At 55.2% G+C, this 23,248-nt stretch overlaps 1 protein-coding gene across 1 annotated transcript; it reads left to right on the forward strand.

The window, feature by feature from the left end:
• The first annotated feature begins 5,986 nt into the window (after window positions 1–5,986).
• SELPLG (selectin P ligand) lies at window positions 5,987–15,462 on the forward strand. Its single transcript, XM_026515049.4, has 2 exons — window positions 5,987–6,157; window positions 12,876–15,462. The coding sequence occupies exon 2, from the start codon at window positions 12,881–12,883 to the stop codon at window positions 14,201–14,203; it is 1,323 nt and encodes a 440-aa protein (XP_026370834.2). The 5' UTR covers window positions 5,987–6,157; window positions 12,876–12,880; the 3' UTR covers window positions 14,204–15,462.
• Window positions 15,463–23,248: the final 7,786 nt, after the last annotated feature.

Consider the following 23,248-nt stretch of genomic DNA (forward strand, 5'->3'; position numbering starts at 1 on the left):
GTGTTTAATTTTTTTCTCTCTCTCATTTTCCTCACTAGCTGAATGCACGGTTGACCCGCTTATGCCTGGTAAATACCAGGTCGAAGGTAAGCTTTGCTGGCTTTCCTCTGTCTCTACATGGCAGCTATACTGGTCAGTGGTGTGAACAGTTCCCTACTCCACTCCCCACCCAGAAACAACAGAGGAGCGAAATGCAACCAGACAGGCCCCCGCCCAGCTGGGGTGAACACCATCACGTGGCAGCTACAAGCATTGTCACCCATCGGCTAATGTAAGCAAAACTGCATTTAGTGTGCGGACGACCACTTAGGGGTGCCCAGGTGTAAGGAGGTGGTGGATTGCTCGGATGTCAGATCTTTGCTTGTCCAAGTTTGGGGGCCAGTGAGCTTTAAAATGGGGCTGCTCCAGCAGTAACGGGTTAGTGAACCCCCTCGGAGCACATGTTTGCCAAAAGGCCCATAAGTGGCCCTTGGTTCCCAGGCTAGCCCCACCACTGGGGTCCGAATGGAGAGGAACCTAATACTCACTGGCTTTGCTGATTGTGGTTCCCGCGCCACACCTCAGCAGTTCACATCCTGTTGGAGAGTGGTGGGGAGCATTGCATCCCCTTGGACCAATTGTAATGGGCAGGGTCTGCCAGGAGAAGCAGTGACAGTTTGTATATCTATTCAACAAACATCTACCATGATTGAATTTAGGCTCTGTAATAAGAGAGCTTGGGTTTAAATCCTGGCTCTCCCACTTACTAGCTGTGTGACCTCAGGTAAGTTACTTAACCTCTCTGGGCCTTGGTTTTTTTCCCCCCATCCAAAAACAAGAATACTAATAATACCTCGAAGGGCGGTTGTGACATATTAAATTACGTTTGTTTAATTGTGACAAATGTGTCAAGAGCCTAGGACAGTGCCTGGCTTGAGGAAGCACCTGATAAGTGTTAGCCATTATTTTTCTTATATGCCAGGCACTGTGCTTGGCCCAGGAGATGCAATGGTGGGCAGTGGGTTTCTTCTGGAGCTTCCAGGGAGAGAGATTTGTATCAAGGAATGACATGCATGTTGGAGAGGGGCGCAGTGTTCTGAGATCTCAGAGTAGGGTCGGGGGTCAGGAAAGGCTTTTCCTGAGGAGATAGATGGCACATGAACTGGGTCTAAATTGTGAGTAGGAGTTACACAGGTGATGAGCAGTAAGCAATGCTCCAAGCAGAAGGAACTGTATGTGCAAAGGTCCTGTGTCAGGAGGAAACATAAGAGTTGCTGAAAGAAGGCACTGGAGCAGAGAACAAGGGGGCATGTGAGTGAGATGAGGCTGGAGGGGAAGAGGGGTCAAGTCATTGGCTGCCATGTCAGGGATTTGAGTCTTTATTCTAAAAGCCACAGGGAGGGACGCCTGGGTGGCTCAGTCAGTTGAGTATCTGTCTTGGACTCAGGCTGTGATCTCTGGGTCCTGGGATTGGCCCCAAGGTGGGCTTCCTGCTCAGGGAGTCTGCTTCTCTCTCTCTCTCTCTCATTCCCTCTTTCTCTCTCTCTCTCTTTTTTTTTTTTAAAGATTTTATTTATTTATTCGACAGAGATAGAGACAGCCAGCGAGAGAGGGAACACAAGCAGGGGGAGTGGGAGAGGAAGAAGCAGGCTCATAGCGGAGGAGCCTGATGTGGGGCTCGATCCCAGAACGCCAGGATCACGCCCTGAGCCGAAGGCAGACGCTCAACCGCTGTGCCACCCAGGCACCCCTCTCTCTCTTTTTCTGTCTCTCTCCCCCCTTCTTTCTCTCCTCCCCTCTACCCCTCCCCACTGCTCATTCTCTCAAATAAATAAATATATAAATACATAAATAAATAAATAAAATCTTCAAAAAACAAAAAAAAAAGCAATGGGGAGCCATTGAATCCTGCATAGGGAGAGAGTTCCTGCACTTGGAGCAAGGATTATACATTGAGGGCTAGGGACCGGAGACTCATTGTGGGTTTTGCTCTTAAGATTTAGGATAGATGGACTCAAGGGAGTCAGGTGAGGTGATTGGGCTCTGCCTACAACTGCAGCCCAACCTACTCTTGGACTTTTATTTTTCCTTGCATTGTTTTGCACTAAGCATTCATGCCTCCATTTTCCAGCTGAGACAATCCCAGAGAGGTCAAGTGAATTCCCTAAAGCCACACAGCAAGCTTGAGGCAAGGATTCAATTCTCCTCATTCTCAGACCCCTGTTTTTCCACCTGGCTATATCCAGTGGCCCTGGATGGTGGCTTTTGACCTGGCCACTAATCTGTAGGCCCGCAGAGGGCAAGGACAGTAGGTGTCTTGTGTGCAGCTCATCCCAGTATCTGGCACTCAGGGCTCAATGCATGTGTCCTGCCCTGAGAAAGCCAGCGGCATAGTCTTAAGGGGACCCGTGTTTCATTCTGTCCATTCGCGGGGACCCATTCATTTCTTATTCCGGTTTGGTTCTCCCCATAGCCAATGTCTCTCATTTTTCTAGGTCAGGGGTCAGTAAACTGCAGCGTATAGGACAAATCAGTTCCTCCGCCTGTTTTTTTTACAAAGAAAGCGTTATTGGCTCACAGCCACACCCACTTATTACATATGGACCCTGGCTGTTTCCATGTTACCACCACAGAGTTGAATATTTGGGACAGATCCACAAAGCTGAGAAGATTCTATCTCTGGCCTTTTACAGGAAAAGCTCCTTGATCCTATTCTAGGGAAGGAGTTGCCCCCTTGGGGGGGTTAGTCTACGATGTCTGAGTAGGTTCCTAAACCCCTCCAGACACTCCTCCAGAGTCAGGCTGAGGAACGTTTGAGGAAGTGATGTGACTGGCCCCCATCGCTGTGGCCAAGGGCCTTGGGAAACCATAGCTGGGAGCCCTGAGAAACACAGGGCTGGGGCGTGGGAGGGACCGTCCCCCAAACACCCCAGGAGGGTGGAGACAGACGGTGGTAAATGTCAAGTCATCCTGAAATCTGGGTATCTATCAAGTCCTTGCGCTGCTTAAAGTCTCTGTTTCCTGATAATAAAGCTGACATATATGTCGTTATCTACATTTTTCTGTCTAAAAATATAGGGCAGGAAGATGTATGGGAAAGAGAAGGGCCCCCCATCACTGGGCCACCCAGAGATGATTGCTGTGAGCATTTCCATCAGTGCCTCCTCAGAGCACCCACCCACAGCTAAAAGTACCCTATTTATACATCTTTACACCTGCTTTTCCACTAACGAGGCGTGAGGGCTCGGTACGCATTCAGCATACGTGCAGCTGTCACACCCGTGTCACGCTCGGAGGGGCAGGTTTCCGTTAGGATGGGACTTGCACGTTTTTTCCAGTGTTTCTTTCACGTTAAGGATCATCGCTTTGCTCTCTGAAGGCATTTGTGGAGGCCTTTTTTGGGCTTCGCCTGTGGAAGTGGAAACCTGCTCACTTTGAATGCTTGAATCATGAGATGTGGTTTTTCTGGTCTTCACACAGACGACACGAGCCGGAATCCTCGTAGCGATATTTGCTCCTCGGCAAGGCACATTTAGCTGCTCAAGTCTTACCTTGAGGTAACTTCCCGGCCCCTAAGTTACTCCCTTCCTTACGCAGAGGACTTGCTGCTCTGCAGACAGAACTCCCTGCATGTGGATCCCGAGCCAGCACCCTCACAGGCCACGGGGTGCGATAGGGGGCTTTTCCCTCCGGCTGCCTGGACTTGGCTCTGCCCCCTACTGTGTGGGACCTTGAGCAAGGCACGGCCTCGCTTTGAGCCTCAGTTTCCCCCAAAAGACTGCTCTGAGCCTTCTATGAGCTGCTATGATGCACGGTGTCTGGTGAGTGACAGAGGCCAAGGAAATGTTAAGCATTTGTATTACAAGGCTTTGCAGGGGAGGAAGCCGAGGCTCGAGAGAAGAGACTTGCCCAGGGTCACGCAGCTCGTAGGAGGCCAGTTATCAGCCCCCTGGCCTTGAGTGTTTTCCCCTGTAGGGCCCTGCTCCTGGATGGTTTTCAAAGCTCACAGATGGCATAAAGAACCAGGGGCGGGTCTGTGGTACGGTTTCCTTTTCCCCAGGTTGTGCCCGACCCTCCTGAGAAGCGGCTTGTGGCTGCATCTGGGACAGGGAGGAAGGGATGCATCTGGGGGATGTGGGACCTGCATCCGCTTGCTCCGGAACAACCCCCCCCCCCAGTTCTTCCACCCCAGTGCTGAAGGTGGGGGTCAAAGTCTCTGATGCCACCCCATTCAGAACTTAGCAAATGACCAGCTGCCCTGGCCCCATGGCCTGGACGGGGCTGGTCCCTGCTCTAGGGTGACCAAGTCCTTTTGGTTTGCCAGGGACTTACCCAGTTTTAAGCCTGAAAGTCCCACATCCCCAGAGCCCCTTCAGTCCCAGGCAGACTGGGAAGGTAGGTCACCCTCCCTTGTCCTCTGTATCTTTAGGACCTCACCGTTGGTTTCACAGCTGTGGATCTGGTGATGGGCTCTGGTTCAGGATGAGCTGGGTTGAAGGGTGAGGGGTGGGGGCCCAAGGCAGTCCCCAGCAGGGGGACTGTCCTGTTTCTGATGTGCTCATGGACTCAGGCTAAAACATCTGCCTGGAATGCCTGTAACCTGAGAGTGGCCTCCAGGCCCGGCGTGGGTCTGTTCAGAGTTTCTCAGTCCCTGCTCCTGAGGGCTGGCTATTTCTAAACCTACTGGGGGAGAGTGGGAAGTTCTAACATTATTCTCACCTCCCCTTTGGGGGTCTTAGAGTTCCTGTCTCTGTACAGACTGGGGGAGTTTTTGGCCACTTCAAGAACAGAGGTTCTTTTTTTTTTATTTTTTTTATTTTATTCATCTATTTATTTGAGAGAGAAAGCGTGCACGAGTTGAGGGGAGGGGCAGGGGGAGTGGGAGAGGCAGACTCCCCACTGAGCAGGAAGTCCGCCACAGGGCTGGATCCCAGAGCCCTGGGATCATGACCTGAGCCAAAGGCAGATGCTTAACCAACTGAGCCACCCAGGCACGCCTGGAATGGAGGTTCTGTCGTGGTGAACACCCACTGGGTCTCCCGTTATCATTTTAAAACAACCCACCTGTGCGTAAGGTTTCCATTACCCTGTCTGCATATGTTCATACCCCTGTCTGCATATGCTCCGTATCCCACCTGGTGCAGAGCCACAGGCCGGACCCTGGGAGAGGACGCTTTCCTTCACCGCCTTGAGAGTTCGGTGCTTTCTTATGTCTCCGGGCCTTTGGCCACTCTGTGCCCTCTGCCTGGGATGCCTTTGCTTTCCTCCTGGGCTGCCCACCCAGCCCACCCCTACTTGTCATTCCCCGTGCCACTTCTTGGAAGATTCTCCTGACACCCCCCTCCCCTGCCCGGGGTGGGGGGGTAGGGGCCCCTCCTTAGTTCACCGCATGGTGACATTCCTGTCTGTAATGGTCTGTTCACTTGTTCACCTGCTGGCTTCCCCACCAGATGAAGAGCTATGGGAGGACCAGAGCCTGGAATTGCTTGCATGTCAGAGCACCCAGCCTGGGGTGCCAGAATTGACGGAGCAACGAGTCAGGATGGAGAGTAAAATAGGCAGGTCTCGCACCGGTGGAATTTGCCACGTAGCGACTCAGAGCAGGTACGGCTTGTCGCTAAAAGGACCACCTGTGCACCTAGAGAAGGATCCTGAAAGAATGGCTGCGTCATATTTGCAAATCTCAGGAAGGTCTATGTTCCGTGGCTTCTCCCACCCTGAGTCCCTCCTTGGACAAGAATCTAGAACCATCCTTATTTGCATCTGGTCACTCCCTTCCTTCCAGGGTGGGGCCCCCCTCACCCCTACTTCCCATCACCGTGGGGTCATACCTCTCAACCAGCCCTCCCCAGGAAGCTTCCATGTGGTTTTCGGCATGTGTGTGGTTACCAGAACCCAAGAGGACACAGCAGGTCCCAGTCTCCCACCCAGTCTCAATCCACACTGCCACCAAAGCTGTCACAAACAAGGGGGTGTGGGCCGTCACGTGGCCCTGTCTGAGTAACCACATTCTCGCTTCCTTCTTTCGCACAGGCCGCTGAGGGTTGGCGGGGTCCAGGACCACGGCTGGGGTGCCACGGCAGTGCTCTGGCAGCGTGGGCTCTGTCCCAGTGGCGAAGGCAGAGAAGCCGCTTCTCCTGGGCCCACGAGGCACCTGTCCCATGCTCTGCTGAGCACGGTAAGTGCTGGCTCGCAAAACCGCAGGGAGCAGCTGAGGGGGGGGCTGCGACCAGGAGGCCCGCCTGACAGCAGAGAGCAGGCCCCGGGACAGGACCCGAGCTCCAAACCAGAGCCCCGGCAGCTCGGGATCAAGGTCATGGCCTTATTCCACTGTCTCTTCTGGATCCTGCTCCCTCAACTTCCACCCTACCCTCCCCGTCAGGCTTGCCAGCAGCTGCTGGCTTAAAGGAGGGGGAGGGGCTCTAAAGTTGAAAAAAATCAGAGAAATTGGGAACATTTCCCTAAAAATCATGCTGCCTCTCTTTTCATGCGAGGAACAGGGGGTGAAGGGGTTTGCTCGGAGCAGAGCTGGGGTTTGATGGGTGATTGCAGAGAGGGAGAGCAGGTGCAAGCTGTGTCTTGAAGCCTCTTAGGCTATGGCTCCAAGACAGTATTGTCCCCAAAGTGATGTTCTTCCTGCTTTTTATAAAGTTGAGAAAATGACACTGGTACGTAGCAAATTAGGAAAATACCAGAATTAGGATACTAATATTGCTAGCAAAAGAGAAAATAATCATAATAATTAGAATACTCTTAATAATTTGTATTTGAGGTGCTTTAGGGGCATAAAGGAGAATAAGAATGGCTGGCAGGGGTGGTACCTAAAGCGGTGACCCCCCAACACACACACACACACACACACACACGTGCGCACAAACACCCATAGACAATGATCAATGCTCCAGTCGCCTAGAATTCTCTTCCTCCTTCTTGGACCCTCTTGTTTTCTTCTTTTCCCATCTCTGACTTCGAGCCCCCCGAGACCAGGCCTCTGGGTCGGCAGGGAACTCAGGAGGTGACTCTCCTGGCCCCAGACCCCTCAGCGGCTTCCTCCAGGGCTGGCCTGGCCACACCCGAAGTGGTAGATGCCTCCCTCACCAGGCTTGGCCAGAGGCCAGGGGAGATTGAAGCCCGGATGGCGGAAGCGGCTGGGCTGCCAGGCTGAGCGCCTCCCGGGAAGCTTGGCCAGGCAGGAGCAGGGCCTTCCGAGGGGCTGGGAATCATCCAGGAATGCTGTGCCCCCCTTGTGCAGATGAGAAAATCGAGGCTCAGAGAGGAGAAGCAGCTACCCATCGTGGCCTGGCTGGGAGGTGGCTGGCTTGGACTTGCTGCCCCCCCCCATCTGGCTGCAGGACCCTCATGGAGCCCAGAGTGACCCCAGCTGTGGTCTCTGGGTTTCCTTTGCTGAGAGTGAGCAAGAGGATGATGGTAGGACGTGGGGTTCAGGCTAGGAGATAGGGTGGCTGGAGTGTGTCTGTCTGTCTCTGCGCTGGTCCACCTGCCTGTCTACACAGACAATTCTTCAGACAATCCTCAGTTGTTAAACTGAAACTAGGTGTAGGTCTCTTTGAATTCATTTGTGCTAAATATCTTGCCTCCTCTGTACCAGGCTAGCAAATTCAGGGTCCAGAAGGCGAAAGTTGGTTTTGTTTTGCTTTGTTTTGTTTTGTTTTGTTTTGGGGGGCTGGGCAGGGGGCAGAAAAAGTCTTAGTGGTCACTGGGGCTTGTGTTCCTGCAAAGAGCTATGGAACAGTAACAGGTGTATCTGCGGTATTACAGTTTATGGGGACAGGTGGTAATTAGGTAAAAAACCCGTCTGAAAGGGCTCCTTGATAGGGGCTCGGGGGCGATGCAGAGAAAAGGTCAGGAAGGGCAGGACAAGAACCTGAGTGCTGGTTGCCTCTGTCTGTTCACGAGTCCCCTCCTGCAACGGGCCTTTAATGAACCCCCAGGAGGCCAGGCCTGTCGGTGCTGGGGACCCAGTGGAGACTCTGCCCTGCAAAAGCTTGCAGTCTGGTGGAGGCGGTGGTGGGGCTGCCACCGTGCCTGCGCCCCACCGGGCAAATGTCACAAGGCCTGTGAAGTGCCTGTCTGTCTGCTAAGCCCTGAGCATGGGGTGTGAGCAGCAAGACATCTGTGGTTCCTGTCCTCTTGACGTTTATGGGCCAATGGGAATGGAGTTTTAGACAGTAAACAGTATTTTAAACGGTTTCAACAATGGGAGTGACTAATTGTGCCTGAGCAATCCAGGATGGCTTCTTGGAGAAGGCACCATTTGCTCAGCTCCAGAGAATGGACGATAGGAGACTGTGACTGTGAGTTGGATCTGGAACGAGAACACGCAAGTTGCTGAGCGCTCTCTTACTGGGTATGTGACTCTAGGTGCCAAGTGGGTCTCGGTTTCCCCATTTTCACATGCGGTTAGTAGAGGAGGTGTTAGGGCCTGAGTGAGCTAGTGATTCATATGTGGCTCTTAGATCAGTCCCTGGAACATGGTCTACACCTGATACCTGTGATTTGCAAACCAGGGGTGGCCCAGGGCTTGCCGTGGAGACAGTTTTCTAGGGCTCCTTATCCCGGCCCTCTCTGACTGACAAGATCGGAGGTATGTCAAAGCTATTCTGGGGTTGGGGATCTTTCCGGGATATGGCCCTGAATGCAGAATGACAGAGACAACAGCTGGCCGTTATTGAGCATTTACTGTGTGCCAAACACTCAACCTGAACCGGCTCACTTCAACCCACAACAACCCCACAAGTGCACATGCTAGCATTGTCCTTGTATTCCACATGTGGCACCTGTGGCTCAGAGAGGTGAGTTCAGTTGCCCAAGGTCACACAGCTTGTGCATGCAGAGCTGGGCCCTCAATTGGTTCGATGCTGGACCTGATCTCGAGTTGGGCCAGGGCCTGTCCTGGTTGCCAGGACTGAGAACTGCCCTGGGGTCTGGGGAAGCGCGGGAGAGGGACATCTGGGCCTCGGTTTGACCTACTTACTGACTTGGAGCCTCCCCTTCTCTTGGCCAGTGCTCGACCCACACCCTGAGATGCTTAGTCTTTCCGGTCCTAAGCTTCCAAACTCTTGAGTGCTGGGATTCCCGGGATGCCAGATTCTGACTGTGAAGTCCCAAGCTTCTTGGAGTTGCCACGGTGTCTTTCCCGAGCAGCCCAGGATAGCCGCACACAGCCGTGTCTGGAGCAGGGTGTGGGCCCCCGGCAGCCGCTTGCCCCTCCACAGCCTGGGTGGGGCCCCGGCAGAGCGACCTGGTTTTAGGGTAAGACAGGAAACGGGCCCTATCTGACCTACTCCGTTAGGCAAGCAGGAAGACAGATAGGATGTGGCAGCTCTCTGCCCCTCTCTCAGAGCCCCTCTCCTGTGATAAGTGACCGTTTTCCTGCCTCCGGGGGGGAGAAAGGTGTAAGGTGGGGCTTCACCGCTCTGAGGAATTGCCTTCGCTCTTCTGAGCCCTGCTGTCCTCATCTGTATAATGGGACTCGTAGCTCCCAGTGCTGTGTGGAATGGTCCAGCCGCAGTGGGGGCCTTCTGGTAAGCCATTCTCATTGTATTACAATATATTTACCTTAGCAAATATTAAAGTCGGTATCCTACCTGCCAGACACAGCGCTCACACTCCGCCCCTCTCCTTGCCACCTGCACGGCCCCCTCAGAGCCACAGAATGCCCAGGAGCTGGATTTTCTTCCTGTCAAATGGGCCGATGTCTGCCCAGCCACAACCCGTCTCGTGGCTGGGGTGTCTGTGGTCCCTCTCCCTTGAAGGCCGTGGGGTGACAGGCACCAGGCTGGGGTGACCAGCCAGCCCAGCTTGCCTGGGACTGAGGCAACAGGGGGTGAGAGATTTTCAGCACTAAGAGCTATCTCCACAAACACGGGGGTCTCTGCTCTCGCGCCGGACCCCACAGAGTCCCTCACTGCCCCTGGGGGTGGTAGGGAGGCTGCCGCGTCCGTACCTTCCCTGACTCTGAGCTTTCTCTTTCCTCTGCATCTCTGTCCACAGCCCCGAAGAGGCTCCCCCAGTAAAACACCCCTGCTGGATGCCAGATATCAGGGACCTTCCCTGCAGCATGCTATTTGATTCTCAGCTCCATTCTTTGAAGCAAGGTCGCCCATTTTACAGATAGGGAAACTGAGGTTACACAGCTGCTGAGTGGTTTCTCCTCCAGGTGGCCTCTGCATGCAGGGGATGGTGGGGATGGTCACAGGGAGAGGGCAGCCGCCCCTTCCATACCTTCCTCCCCACCTCTGGGCTGCAGAAAGTCAGGTCCTGACTCATCAAAGTGCCTCCTCCATGCAGGAACCTACGTGTGGGGCTTTTTGTTCTTGCCCCCACCCTGTCTGCTTCCAGGAAGTGGCTGAGGGCTCTGCCTTCCAGGAACCGAGAACTGCCCAAGCGGGGGTGCTGGGTACAAGTCTTTGTAATTTTGAAATACGGATCCTGAAGTCCACACCCCCCACCACCAGGAAAGCAAGGCCAAGGCTACGCCCAAGCAGGAACTCCACCCCTGTGCAAAGATACTCTGCCTCCTAAAGGCAAGTTGGGAGGCAAAAAATGTGTATGTGTGTGTGTGTGTGTGTGTGTGTGTGTGTGTGTGTGTGTGTGATACATATATTAAGCATCTACTGTGAGCCTGGAACTTTTGAGTCCATCATCTTGTTGCATTCCCTTAACAGCTTGATGAGATAGATGCAGATTGGTATCCCCATTTTACAGATGAGAAAACTGAGGCTCAGAAATTCAAGGTCATATAGCTTATAAGGGACAGAGCTGGGACCTGAACATCTTTTTGTCTGACCCCATAGTCTGTGTTCTCAATCCTGTGCCCCGCATAGCACCTGGTACATATGGGGCTGACCTTTCTGGATGAGATGGCCCTCAAGGTTATTGTTGTTGTTCTTCTTCTTCCTTCTTCCTTCTTCTTCTTCCTTCTTCTTCTTCCTTCTTCTTCCTTCTTCTTCTTTCTTCTTCTTTAAAAGATTTATTTGTTTATTGAGGCGGGAGAGGCAGAGGGAAAGGGGGAGAGAGAACCTCAAGCAGACTCCATGCTGAGCACTGAGCTAAAGGGGAGCTTAATCCCATGACCCTGAGATCATGACCTGAGCCAAAATCAAGAGTCAGACGTGTAACCAGCTAAGCCACCCAGGAGCTCCAAGGTCCTTCTTATTCTTACTCTGCCTGCCTTCTCTCAACTGGGTCCCCAACCCCAGCCACAGACACAGCAAGCTAAGGTCTCTTCCAAGACTTTGCTCCTTCTACCCCCTCAGGTTTCTCCACAAAGCCTTCCTGAATCTTCAGTGGGCTCCAGTCAGATCTCTGCCGCTTGCCAGCTGTGTGCCTTTGGGCAAGTTGCTTTACCTGTCTGAGCCTTATCCCTCCTTAGTGAAATGAAGATAATTGTGAAGGCCTGATGTGTCTGGTGCAAATCTCATAAAGTTTGGTTTGAGAAATTATTTAAAGACATGATCGCACTGGCATTTTAGAAACCAACATGAACTAACAGGTGAAGGAGGTCAGGTTGAGCCTAGAAGCTAAGGGGCCTATGAGTAAGTGACAGTCACTCAAGGAAGGATGGGCAACTGGTCTCTGCTCTAAATTATGTGAAGAACAAGGAAAAGTATTGGAAATGATCCAGGCTCTGCCCCAGACACCGTGCCTGGGATTGCATCCCGCTGAGGGTATTATGTCCAAGAAAACCAGGAATACCTGAATCCTGGCCCAGGACACAGCTGTCACTCCCCACGGGGTCCTCAAGTGCATGATTCTGAATCCCGCAAACAACCGGCCACTGCCAGGGGGAGCGTAAGGGGAGGGAGAGCCATCAAGAAAGAATAGGTGTTCACAAGGCCAGGAAGAAAGACCAAGGAGTTGGCTGAAAGGAGAGACCCTGCCCTTTCTGGCTACTGGTCAGGGGGCTGGTTGAAGGGTCACAGAAGAATGGGCCCTCAGGTAAGTGAGGTGACTCTCAGCTCCCCAAGGGCAGGGCTGTTCTGAAGAGATGGGAGTTTTCTCCTGGCCCCAGATAGTACAGTTGATGGCTCTGGGCCCTTGAGGACTTACAGGAGAGGCTTACTGATGGAGCCAAATAGCCGCCCTTTGCTAGAGCTTGTGATGTGAACAAAGTGCTAAGGGCTTTGTAGACATTCCCTATTTCAACCTCACAATAAACTACTAGGTAGGTACTGTCATCCCAGTTGTGGAAGTGAGGACAAAATCAAGCCGAGACACCAAGAGAGGTTGGGAAAAAGTGAGAATCTGAGGGACAGTCTGCACTGTGTAGGGTGGGAGCCAAGACAAAGGAAAGTAGAACAGAGGGACATGGAGAGATGGGTCAGGAACAGACTCCAAAAGGCCTCAAAGGCCCAAACAAGCGGTTTTATCCTGTAGACCCGTCGTCTCCAGACTCTCTGGCTCATGGATGCCGTTAGTAGATAATATGTGTACGTTGATCTGTCTGTGAACTGGAAGCAGGTACTACGGGGCTCATGATATTTTTGTGTGTGAATCAGAAATCACAAAGGAGCGAGAGTCTAACTAGAAGCTCTGATAGTTTCTTTCTATACCCCAGCGGACATCTTGCCCACAACTTTGAAGTCTTAATCACAAAGGGTAGGGAGGCACATAGAACTTCTATGCACCATATAAGGAGAGTTGCAGGGCCCTCCAGGTGGACCTATTGATATTGATAAGTAATAACAATTGCTATTTGCTGGGGAGCTACCATGTACCAGGTGTGCCCTGGGTCGTGAAGATGCTTGACGCCAAGTGCCTGCCCCAGATCAGACATACTCCTGTCTGCGGCTGTCCATGATTGCAGTCGAGGGGGCTTGGCAGGCCCAGGGGTGAAGCTGTCCTGATGTCCCTCTGTCCGTGTCTCCCTCCAGGTGCCATGCCTCTGCAAGTCCTGCTTCTGATTTTGCTGGGCCCTGGCAGCAGCCTCCAGCTGGGGGAGATAGGGGGGAATGGAACCAAGGTGGCCCCAGATGCCCTGCTTGCCCGGCGCCCGAGACAAGTGGATGAGGACCAAGATGTGGACTCGTATGACTACCCTACGGAAGGCACAGAGCCCCCGGAAATGCTTACCGATAACCCCGGCTCTTTGGCCCTGACCCCTCAACTTCTGGCTGAGTTGGCAACATTGGGGCATGGAACTCCTGAGCCAGCCACTCTGCAGGTGGCCCCAGGGGACTCTGCTGGCCTGGACGTGGAAGGGGTGGCCATGCGGAATCTGAGCATGGAAGTGGCCACACAGGGGATTCCTGTCACACGGGACCCACTCACCAAAGAACCGGCCACGACATTACCTCCCATCACAGAGGCTCCATCCACAGAGGGGGCTCCATCCACAGAGCTGGCCACCACTGAGGCCCTGTCCACAGAGCCAGCAGCCACAGAGGCACCGACCACACAACCTGCAGTCACAGAGGCCCCATCCATGGAGTCTACTGTCATGGAGACTCTGTCCATGGGGCCAGAAGCCACGGATGCCCTGTCCACGGAGCCCACTGCCACAGAGGCCCTGACCATGGAGTCAACTGTCATGGAGACCCTGTCCACGGGGCCAGAAGCCACGGATGCCCTGTCCACGGAGCCCACTGCCACAGAGGCCCTGACCATGGAGTCTACTGTCATGGAGACCCTGTCCACGGGGCCAGAAGCCACAGACGCCCTGTCCACGGAGCCCGCTGCCACAGAGGCCCCGTCTACAGATCCAGCAACCACAAAGGCCCCATCCACAGGACCTGCCACCATATGGCGCCTAACCACGGTCCCTCTTGTGACCTCTGATCCTCACAACAGCACCACTGCGGCAGTAGGCAATTTGTCTGATGCCCTCACCAACCAATGGAAAAATAGGCAGCGTCTCTCCCCACAGAGCTCTGTGGCCCCCAACCCCACAGCAGCCCCGGACCACATCCCCGTGAAGCAGTGTCTGCTGGCCATCCTCATCCTGGCCCTGGTAGCCACGACTTTTCTTGTGTGCACAGTGGTGCTGGCTGTCCGCCTCTCCCGCAAGAATCATATGTACCCGGTGCGCAATTATTCCCCCACCGAGATGGTCTGCATCTCGTCCCTGCTGCCTGAGGGGGGCGACGTGCCCACTGCCACGGCCAATGGGGGCCTGCCCAATGCCAAGAGCCAGGGCCTAAAGGCGGAGCCTGGCGAGGGCCGAGATGGGGATGACCTCACCTTGCAGAGCTTCCTCCCGTAACGCCTCCGGCTTGTCCACCTGAGCAGGACCCAGGCTCCTCGCTCCCTCCAAGGCCCACCGGGCCACAACCGAGCACCCCGGCTCTGTTCCACAGGTCTGGGCTTCCTTGGGGCCCCCGGGGATGGGGATCTTTAGGACGGGGCCCCTGGTTGCCCCACAGGCCCAAAAGCGACCGAACTCCTGCAGCCAAAGCAGGACTGGTGAGGGAGCCGCCTTGTCTTCCACCTCCAGGGAAGACCGGAGTCATCCCTCCACCTCCCTGCCTCCCACCGTTGAGGTCTCATATCCCTGTGCCCAGGGAAGACCCAGAGTCTTCTGGTTGCTCTGGTCACCGTACAGGAAGGGGACGCTGGGGGGAGGAGTGCCGGGATCCTGAGGCGATTCCTGGTCAACCCCGACTTGGGGGCAGCTTGGGTTTTCTTGGGCATCTCCCCAGGGAGCCCAGGGTGAGATCCTGGCCTGCGAAGTCTGGGGCATACTTGGCGAGCCCAGGGGTATACCCTTCTTCGGGGCTGTGTGGACCAGTGAGTACCCCCATCCTGCCCTCTCTCGTCTGCCCCTGTGCCTGCGTTTTAGGGAGGGCTCTGTCTTGTTCACTGAAGTATCCCACCTTCCAGCCTAGGGCCTGGTACAGAACAGGCCTTTAATAAATATTTGATGAACAAATGATGGCTGAATGTTTCAGGGTATCAGGGTGCCTCCTTCTGGTGGGGCGTTGGTCCTTTGCTGTTTACCCCCAGCCCCCTCCAGGAAGCCCCCTGTATGGGCCTAAAGTTGACTTCAGTGTTGTCTCTTGGACACTGGGAGTATCTTGGTACATCCTTGGGCAGCTGGGGAAGGTTTTAGGCTGTTGGGGGGACAGGGAGGCTAGTCCCCGAATCCACTTTTTTCAACTCCCCCCTTGACCCAGTTCTGGCCTCCCCCCAACTGCCCCACACCAAATCTCAGACAAATATGCCTTTCAATGTCAAGGCATTTCCTCCCTGGAAACCCACCCTGACCTCTGCCTTTTACAAGGGGGCCTGTCTCCCATTTAATACCCACTCACAGGGCTGAGCACAGCTGCAGCCTACAAGGTTTGGGGCCGGCAAACATTTTCTTAAATGGTGAGACCAAAAATATTTTACGTTTCACAGACCACGTGGTCTCCGCTGCACCTTCTCAACCCCATCCTCAGTCCTCAGAGATCGAATGCGTCATGGACAGCGTGTCCCAAATGAATGGGGTCGGCTGGGTTCTAATAAAACTTCATTTACAAACAGGCGTCAGGCTCTGTTTGCTGACCGCTGATTTAAGCGTTGGATGAGCCAACGGCCCGGTTTGTGTGGGACTTTGAGAATTTAGCACTAGGAGCCCCATATTGGGGGAAACTCCGCAGCCCCAACAAATCAGGACTGTCGGTCGCCCAATTCACGCTGCGTTCGCCGTGTGCCTACATTACCGCATTCGGACCCACACGGACCCCGAGGGTCGGATCAGAAAGCCAAAGCTTCGACAGTGGCTGAGCCCGGATTCAGACCTGGAATCTTCTGCCTCCTGATGCTTTTCTGTCCCTTCGATATCGGGAGAAGGAACTGCTGCTTCACGTTGTTCTACCTCTGGGAGAGCAGTACAGCTCCTCTTGGTGGACTTTTTCTCTTCTAGAAAAATACCTCCAGCAGCCTCTTTGGGAGCCACGGATCCCTTCACTTCAGGTTGTGGTCCGCAGAGAGTTCAAAGACAAGGTTGAATCTGGGTAGGTATTGGCTGCAGCTGGAGAGGGGGGTGAGAGACAAGGGACAGGCAGGAGGGAACGTGGCAGGCCATGGGGGCAGTCAGTGAGAAGTGGAGGAATGTCGGCCCTGCCCCCTGACTCTCTGGAACAAGTGTGACACACGAGGAAGGTGTTCGGGGCGCTTTGGTGGGAGACGAGTGTCCACCCTGGGCCGGGGCAGCTGACCCTGGAAGAGGTGGGATTGTGCGTTAGGAGAAACGTGATTTACTTGCCCTTTGGAAATGATGAGAAAAATCACGTGGGGGACTCAACGTCCTGGACCTGGGGACCCAGAGGCCGAAGGACTTGGGGGACATCTGAGCAGTCTCTGTGGGGCCTTGTCACCCCGTCCTTCTGGACAGGGAGCAGGTCCCCACGTCCCCCCCCCCCCCTCCGCTGGAGGACACTGTGACCCCACAGGTCTCCCCTTGGCGGCTCTCTCCCAGGCTCTGGACTGAAGTGGGCGTCAAGGGATGACAGGTGCTTGAAGCAGCCACCAGGGGGCGCCCGCCGCCAGCTCTTGGAGCCGGGGAGAGCCGGGAGCTTCCCAGTGTTCGAGGAGCAGGGATTGCGGAGCCAGGAGCCAGGGACGGGCTGCAGACCCAGAACACGGGCTCCTTGGCTGGATTTGTACCCAAGCGGTGATCTGTGGTGCTTGCCGATGTCCTTGGTGTAAATGCTCCCATGGCTGTTTCTGAGCCACCAACTATGTATAAAATAAATGATACAACAAATGTAAATCATCTCAAGGACGTAGATAAAAGCGGAATGTAGCAAAATAATTAGGAAGTGATGACTGTTGAGCATTGGAGGCCTTTTATAATTTAACTTATGAAACAACTGGCTTACAAAATTCTAAAAATCTAACAGTTGGCCCTCGGAGATGGCTATAGGCTGGGTCCTGCGCACCCCTGTGAACTGCTCCTGCCCCGACCTCCCCTCGACCTTGAACATCACTGCCTGAATCACCCATTCATCCATTCGGCACGTATATTCTGAGCATGAACATCTGCAACATCTCCACGAATCCCCTCAAACAACCGGGGAAGGAGGACTCGTATTCTCCTCATTTTACAGAAGAAGAAACTGAGGTGAAGTCACCTGTCTTGGGTCACACATAGGATCTGGGACGGGAACCCAGGCCTGAATCAGAAAACCCTGTTCCTACCTCAATGTCGTGCTGTCCTTCGTGTCACAGTGGGGTTCCTGGGGTCATGCCATGCCCCAAACTCTCCCCGATGCTAACCTGTCCTGGCATCTGGAAGTTCCTATCAGTCACCCTTGCAGCTCCTGGTGGCCGAGGGAAGGCAATGGTACCTGGGAAGGTGACAGGGTCGAAGCCAGCTCTCTCCTTGCAGAGAGGATGCAGTAATGCTGGGGTCTAGGACAAAGAGAGATGGCGGGGGGCGTGGGGCCAGCGTGTCCTGGGCATTTAGTGCACATCCAGCCCCATGCCGAACACTTCATCGGTGTGATCTACTCAGGCCTCACAGCCACCTGGGACGTGAGCATAATTGTTATCCCATTTTACTGCTAGGGAAACAGAGGCTCAGGAGGCTGGATCACTTGCACCAGCAGGTTGCATTGCTAAGAAAGCACACTCTGCTGACTTCAGCTCTGGCGGCAGGGAAGGAAGGAGGGTAGACAGGAAATCAGGAAATGGGGGCGAGAGCGGGGGACGCAGACTAAGTTTACTCTAGGTCTCTTGCATCTTCCGGGCTGGGGTTGCCAGCCCTGCGGTGGTTCATTCGGCAGCTGATCTGGGGAGAGGCTCCTCAAGCTTGCCCTCTATACCCCGCCCCATCTGCCACTCAGCCGGGCCACATAACGCGAATGTCATGGTGTGTCCACCCTGTGCCAGGCACCATGCTAGGTCCTGGCGATGCCATGTGGGCGAGACAGGCCTGGGGATGCCTTTTGGGGCTCCTGGCCTGGAGGGAGAGTGAGAGATTCATGAAATGATCACCCTTTTGTCCTGGAGCCCAAAAAGGAGGAGTGCTGGGGGCTGTGAGCATGTGCGATGTGGCTGGACCTTGGGGGATGGGGTGGGGAGAGGTCAGAACAATGTTTGAGGCTGGACAGGTGCAGAGTTGTGGAGGGTAGGGGTAGAGAGGAGAATGTTCCAGGCACTGAGGACAGTGTAGAGTACAGGCTGGGGGGCACTGGGAGAATGGATGAGGCTGGGGCAGCGGGAAGGAGCCAGAGTGGCTGCAGGGAGGCAGGCAAGGCTGTGTGAGGTTAAGAGGCCCTGAGCCAGGGTGGGGGGTGCGAGAGGTGAGGAATCGAGAGATAACTGGGAAGCTAGTTGGGTGGTGGGTTGGGCTTCGGCCCTGAAGAGTCTCCAGGGTCTGGTCGTCTCCAGGCGGAAGTGTCAAGAAGGCTGCTGGAAAGGATGCTCAACGTCATTAGCCACCGGGGGAATGCAAATGACAGCCTCTGTGAGATGTCACCTCGTGCCACCAGGAGGACTCCCATTCAAGCCCCACAGTACCATGTAAGGACGTGGAGAAGCCAGAATGCAGCCAGTGTGGCGGTGTCTTACAAGGTCAGATGTGCATTCACCGTATTGTGTATTTGCACCTAGTTGCACGCCCGGGCAACCTTGAAATCCCTTTCCTAGGTCTTTCTGCAAGAGGACGAAGACGTGCATCCGCCCAGAGACCTGTGTGCAGTGTTTATGGCAGCTTTACTCACCACAGCCAAAAAGCGGGAGGCAATCCAAAGGTCCACCGTCTGGCGAGTGGATAAATGAACAATGGGGCACTACGCGGGATAAAAAGGAGCACGCAGTTGATACACGCACCAAAGTGCACGAATCTCAAACACACGCTGAGTTAAGGAGGCTAGACATCAAGGGCTATTTGCAAACTATGTGGCTTCAATGATAAAACGTCCAAGAACAGGCAAAGCCAATCCAGAGTGGTAGAAATCAGCTCAGTGGCTACCCTCGCGGGGGACGGTTTAGGAGGGGCTGGACGGAGGCTTCTGGGGTGATGGGAACATGCTCGATCTTGGTCTGGGTGGGGGGGGATCGTCCTTTACTGAAGCTCACTCAACTCTTCTGGCGTGACTGGTGCATCTGACGAGCAAGCAGGCGGGCAGTGGGTTTCTGAGCCTGGGCGCGCCTGCGGTCTGCTCAGGTGAAGAGCATGTGTGAGCGTGGCGGGCTTGGCCATCCGCCCCAGGGAGGCCGGAAGAGGCCACAGCTCCTGGGGCCACCCCACCCATGCCCTGCCTAGCATGCTCCTTTCCTTCAGTGGCTGCTCCTGTGCTCAGACACCATCACCGACTCCCTGGTGCCCGAGGACAAAAGAAGTTTCCAACCTTGCCATTTGCTGGCCATTGACCTAAATGTTTCATGGTCCGTACAGACTGACCTTGTCACTCGTCACTCCTCCTCACACAAGCCTCCTGCCTCTGATCCATCACCCCCTTCCACTGCCTCTGCCTGGGGCTTGCCTCCCCCAGGGCCCGAGTACTGTCTGAGCTCAGGGTTCATCCAGCCATGCCTCTGGGCTCCCTGTTTGTTTGTCCCTCCTCTTCCTGGTTCTTCGCCCCGAGCCCCAGGCACAGAGACCGGCCTGGCTGGCCAAAAGGTAACTCCAGGTTGTTCTCCTCCACTCCGGGCCTCCATCTCTCCGTCTGTGAAATGGGTGTCCGCGTGTCTGCTCATGCCACTGAGTGGCCACTGTTCACTCACCTGTTCCTCTCACTCCAATGGGAGCCGCACGAAGCAGGGTCTTGTGGGTCTTTCATGCCGTAGAAGGCTCAGGAAGGATACAGAGGTCAAGAGGATGCTTGGTCCGGGCCTGGCCACATAAGCTCTCTGAGCCTCCGGGTCCTCATCTGTAACACAGGCACGGTCGAGTGCCTCAAGGCCCGTGAACGATAAGGGTTCCACCAACCTTCACAGCAGCAGGAGAAGTGACAGCGACTGCTCGCTCCCGGGTGCCAACCGTGAGTTTACTCTGTGCTGGATTTGTTGTCTGTGTTTTCTCGTTTCATCCTCTCCCTGTGAGGTAGGTTCTGTCTGTAGCCCCGTTTTATAGATGGACACACTGAGGTTCAGAGAGGTTCGATGACTTGCCTGAAAAATCACAGATCTGGGATCAAACTCTGAGACCTGCTCAGGGGGCAGGCGGACGCTGGCTCCTTGAGGAAGGGCTGGGAATTCCCCCCAAATCTCCAGAGCTCAAAGCCACACCCTTGACCTGACCTCCCCTCGGCCACAGAGCCGAGTCCACCCCGCAGGCCGCTCTGCGCCCACACCGGCCCACAGTGGAGGGCGGGAGGAGCTGGGAAGCAGCCACGGGGCTCTGCCCATCCTTGGTGCCCGTGCCGTGCTGGGGGCTGCGAAGGGGCGGTGGGACCTGAAGCCATGGGTGGGGGTGGGATTGCCCAGAAGAGAGTGTGGCCCTTTTCCGACAGAACACCGCTTACTAATGGCCAGGATGCTCTCAGTCCCCACAGAGGGGGCAGACGACAGGGTGACAAACAGCTCCTGGGGGAATGACCCTTCCCCATGCATTTCCCCGTGGGTAGCTCACCTGCAGCTCCAGGCAGCTCACAAAAGTTCAATCCACGGTGTGCGAGGCGGTGTGTGGATTCAGGGTCAAACGCGGTTGGCCTTGAGGATGGGCGTGCTCCTCCTTCGGCTCTGCCCACCCGCCCCGCCACCTGACTGCCAGCCTCGGCCTCTGACTCCTGCGCTCCCTCCACACGCAGCCCCCCAGCCCAGGATGCGGCATGCTTGTGGACAGGGATCGCGACTCAGCCTCTAGCACGACCCCAGCACAAAGCAGGGGACTGGGCAGAGTTCGTGGAATATTCCAACAGCTGGGCCTGGGCGTGCAAGTGTTCTTGAAAGACAGCAGTGAAAAATGCCCGTGATGTAACATCACGTGGACTTGGCCTCGGTCTCCTCCTCTGGGAAATGGGATAATAGCAGTATCGCCCCGCGGGGGTCAGGAGGCAGGAGGAGACAAGGCTGGAAGCGAGGAAGTGATCGATAAGTCACAGCCATTAGGATGATTGAGAGTGGAAAGAAGACGAGAAGGAAGTCCCCCAAAACATTGAGAGGTTAGCCACCCAGTGTGCAATGATAGGTGAGCTTTCTTGGCTTCTTTCAGATTTTTCTGTGTTTTCTTCGTATTTCTCAACAAATAGAATTAAACCCTAAGTGCTGGGAACTCCGGGGGTCCCATCGACTTACTGCTACCCACACAGGGAGGCTCTGAGCCCGTGGGTCTCAGCTGGGGGCGACTTCGCCCTCCCCAGGGACATTGGCCCTGTCTGTGGATACTTTGGTTGTACTCCTGGCATCGAACACATGGTTGGGGCTGCTGCTGACGCCGCCGGCAGCGCCCAGGACAGCCCCCCACAGCAAAGAAGTGTCTGGTCCGAAAGGCCAGTAGTGCCGAAGTAGACACACCCTGCTATCCCCACTCGGCAGCGAGAGACCCACAGAGAGCCCTTTCCCAGAGGTTTCTGGAAACCCAGAGGGGCTTCTGTGTGCCAGCAACCTTGAGTAGCCTCCTGCTGGCTGAAGGCTGGAGCTACAGCTGCTCCCACTCTTGCCACCCAGGAGCCCGCAGAGCTGCACCCCCATGCCCGAAGTCGGCGGAGCGAGAACGCCGTCACTGAACCTTGCGACGGGACGGGCTCAGGGCTGCTTTTCCCAAGAAAGAAGAGCGAAATGGGCCCCCAGACAGGAAACTGGGGTGCCAAAGTGGCACAGACACAGGCCCCTTTCCAAGGCACATGAACTCTGCCAGGGAAGTCATGTGCACACGAACCACCCTCCCCTCCAGCCTCAGCACTGGTTGCGGGCTGCCCCCCTGCTCCCTTGGGGTGGTTCTTTCCTGAGACCCTGTTGTCCAGCCGCTGGGCCCCCCAGGAGGGAGAGGCTTCATGAGATTTCCTGCAGAGTTTCGGCAGTGCCTCAGGAAATCGCTGGGTACACATGAACACGTAGGACGATATTTTCCTCTCACTGTGCTCTGGCCACATGAGCCTTCTTGCTCTTTCTTCTTCACGTGCCCCTGCCTCAGGACCTTTGCACTTGCTGTTTCCTCTACCTGATGTTCTCTTCCCAGATGTCTGCATGGCTGGCATTGTCCCATCCTTTTGGTCTCAGCTTGACATCACCTCTTCAGAGAGGCCTTCTCTGCGGCCCTGCCCATAGGTCTTCATTCCAACAACCCCCTTTTGCCTTCAAGGCACTGATGACTTCTGCAGTAATGTTGAGATACCAATTTTTGCTGTGCAAGGGCGGGGGCCCCTGCCCCTCACGTTCACTCTCCTCTCGTCACTGCCCAGGGCTTGGCTCGCAGTAGAGGTTCAGGGGACATTTACTGAATCAACGCACGAGCAAGGGAGGCTTTGGGAGGGTGTGGCAACGGGACTGCCAAAAACATGAGCACCAGGGGTAGAGACCCAGGGAGCCTTCAGTGTAGGGCTTAGAGTCAGGCAGTCCTGGTTCGAATCCTGGTTCCACTGCTTACCAGTTGCAGGACAGTGGGCAACTCTCTAACCTCTGGGGGCCTCAGCTTCCACACCTGTGAAATGGGGAGCCGAGTCCTCGCTAACCCAAAGGCCAAGAGAGGTGCCCACGCATGTGGCTGGCACATTATCAGTGCCCAGTTATGGCCCATCTGGGGAGAGACGGTCCCTGCCTTCGGGGCAGACCTGGACCACCTGAGCCGCACCGTGGAGGCCTCCCTGTCCCCCTAAACCTCGAAGCCCCGCCCTGTGGTTTGGGGAGCAAACCCCCACCCTGCTGAGCTCTCTGTCTTTTGGCCTAAAATTAGCTCACAAATTCCTTGGCTGCCTGGCCAGGGCTTCTAACCGACAATTCAAACCAGATGTTTCCAGCTGTCGGGGCCCATCCCCCCTGGCCAGCGCCCCCTGGGTCCCTGCTCAGGGAGGTCTGAATTAACCCTGGAGGAGAGCAGCCCGCTGCCTGCACCAGGAGCCCTGGCTGCGTGGCGGGGGCAGGGGTGTGGAGGGGAGCCCCTGGTCTGCATGCACACCCCTCTAAGGATGGGGGCACCCCTTGCCAACTGACCTGCTGGTGGGTGGGGGTGGGGGGCGGGGCTAATTGCTCTGCCCCTTTCCCTCCAGTAGCCTTACGGAGTGCCTGCTGTATGCCAGGCTTCAGTGTTCGCTGCTGTCCAGATGTGTGATGCACGTTCTCCGTCCCTCGTGTCACTTGGTTGCTGTTGTTATTATTATTATTAGCGTATTTATTTAGTGCCAGGTGCCAAGGCTCATTGATCTCTCATAATAACCCT

Source organism: Ursus arctos, unplaced genomic scaffold (genome assembly GCF_023065955.2).
Source record: "Ursus arctos isolate Adak ecotype North America unplaced genomic scaffold, UrsArc2.0 scaffold_34, whole genome shotgun sequence".
Lineage (NCBI taxonomy): Eukaryota > Metazoa > Chordata > Mammalia > Carnivora > Ursidae > Ursus > Ursus arctos.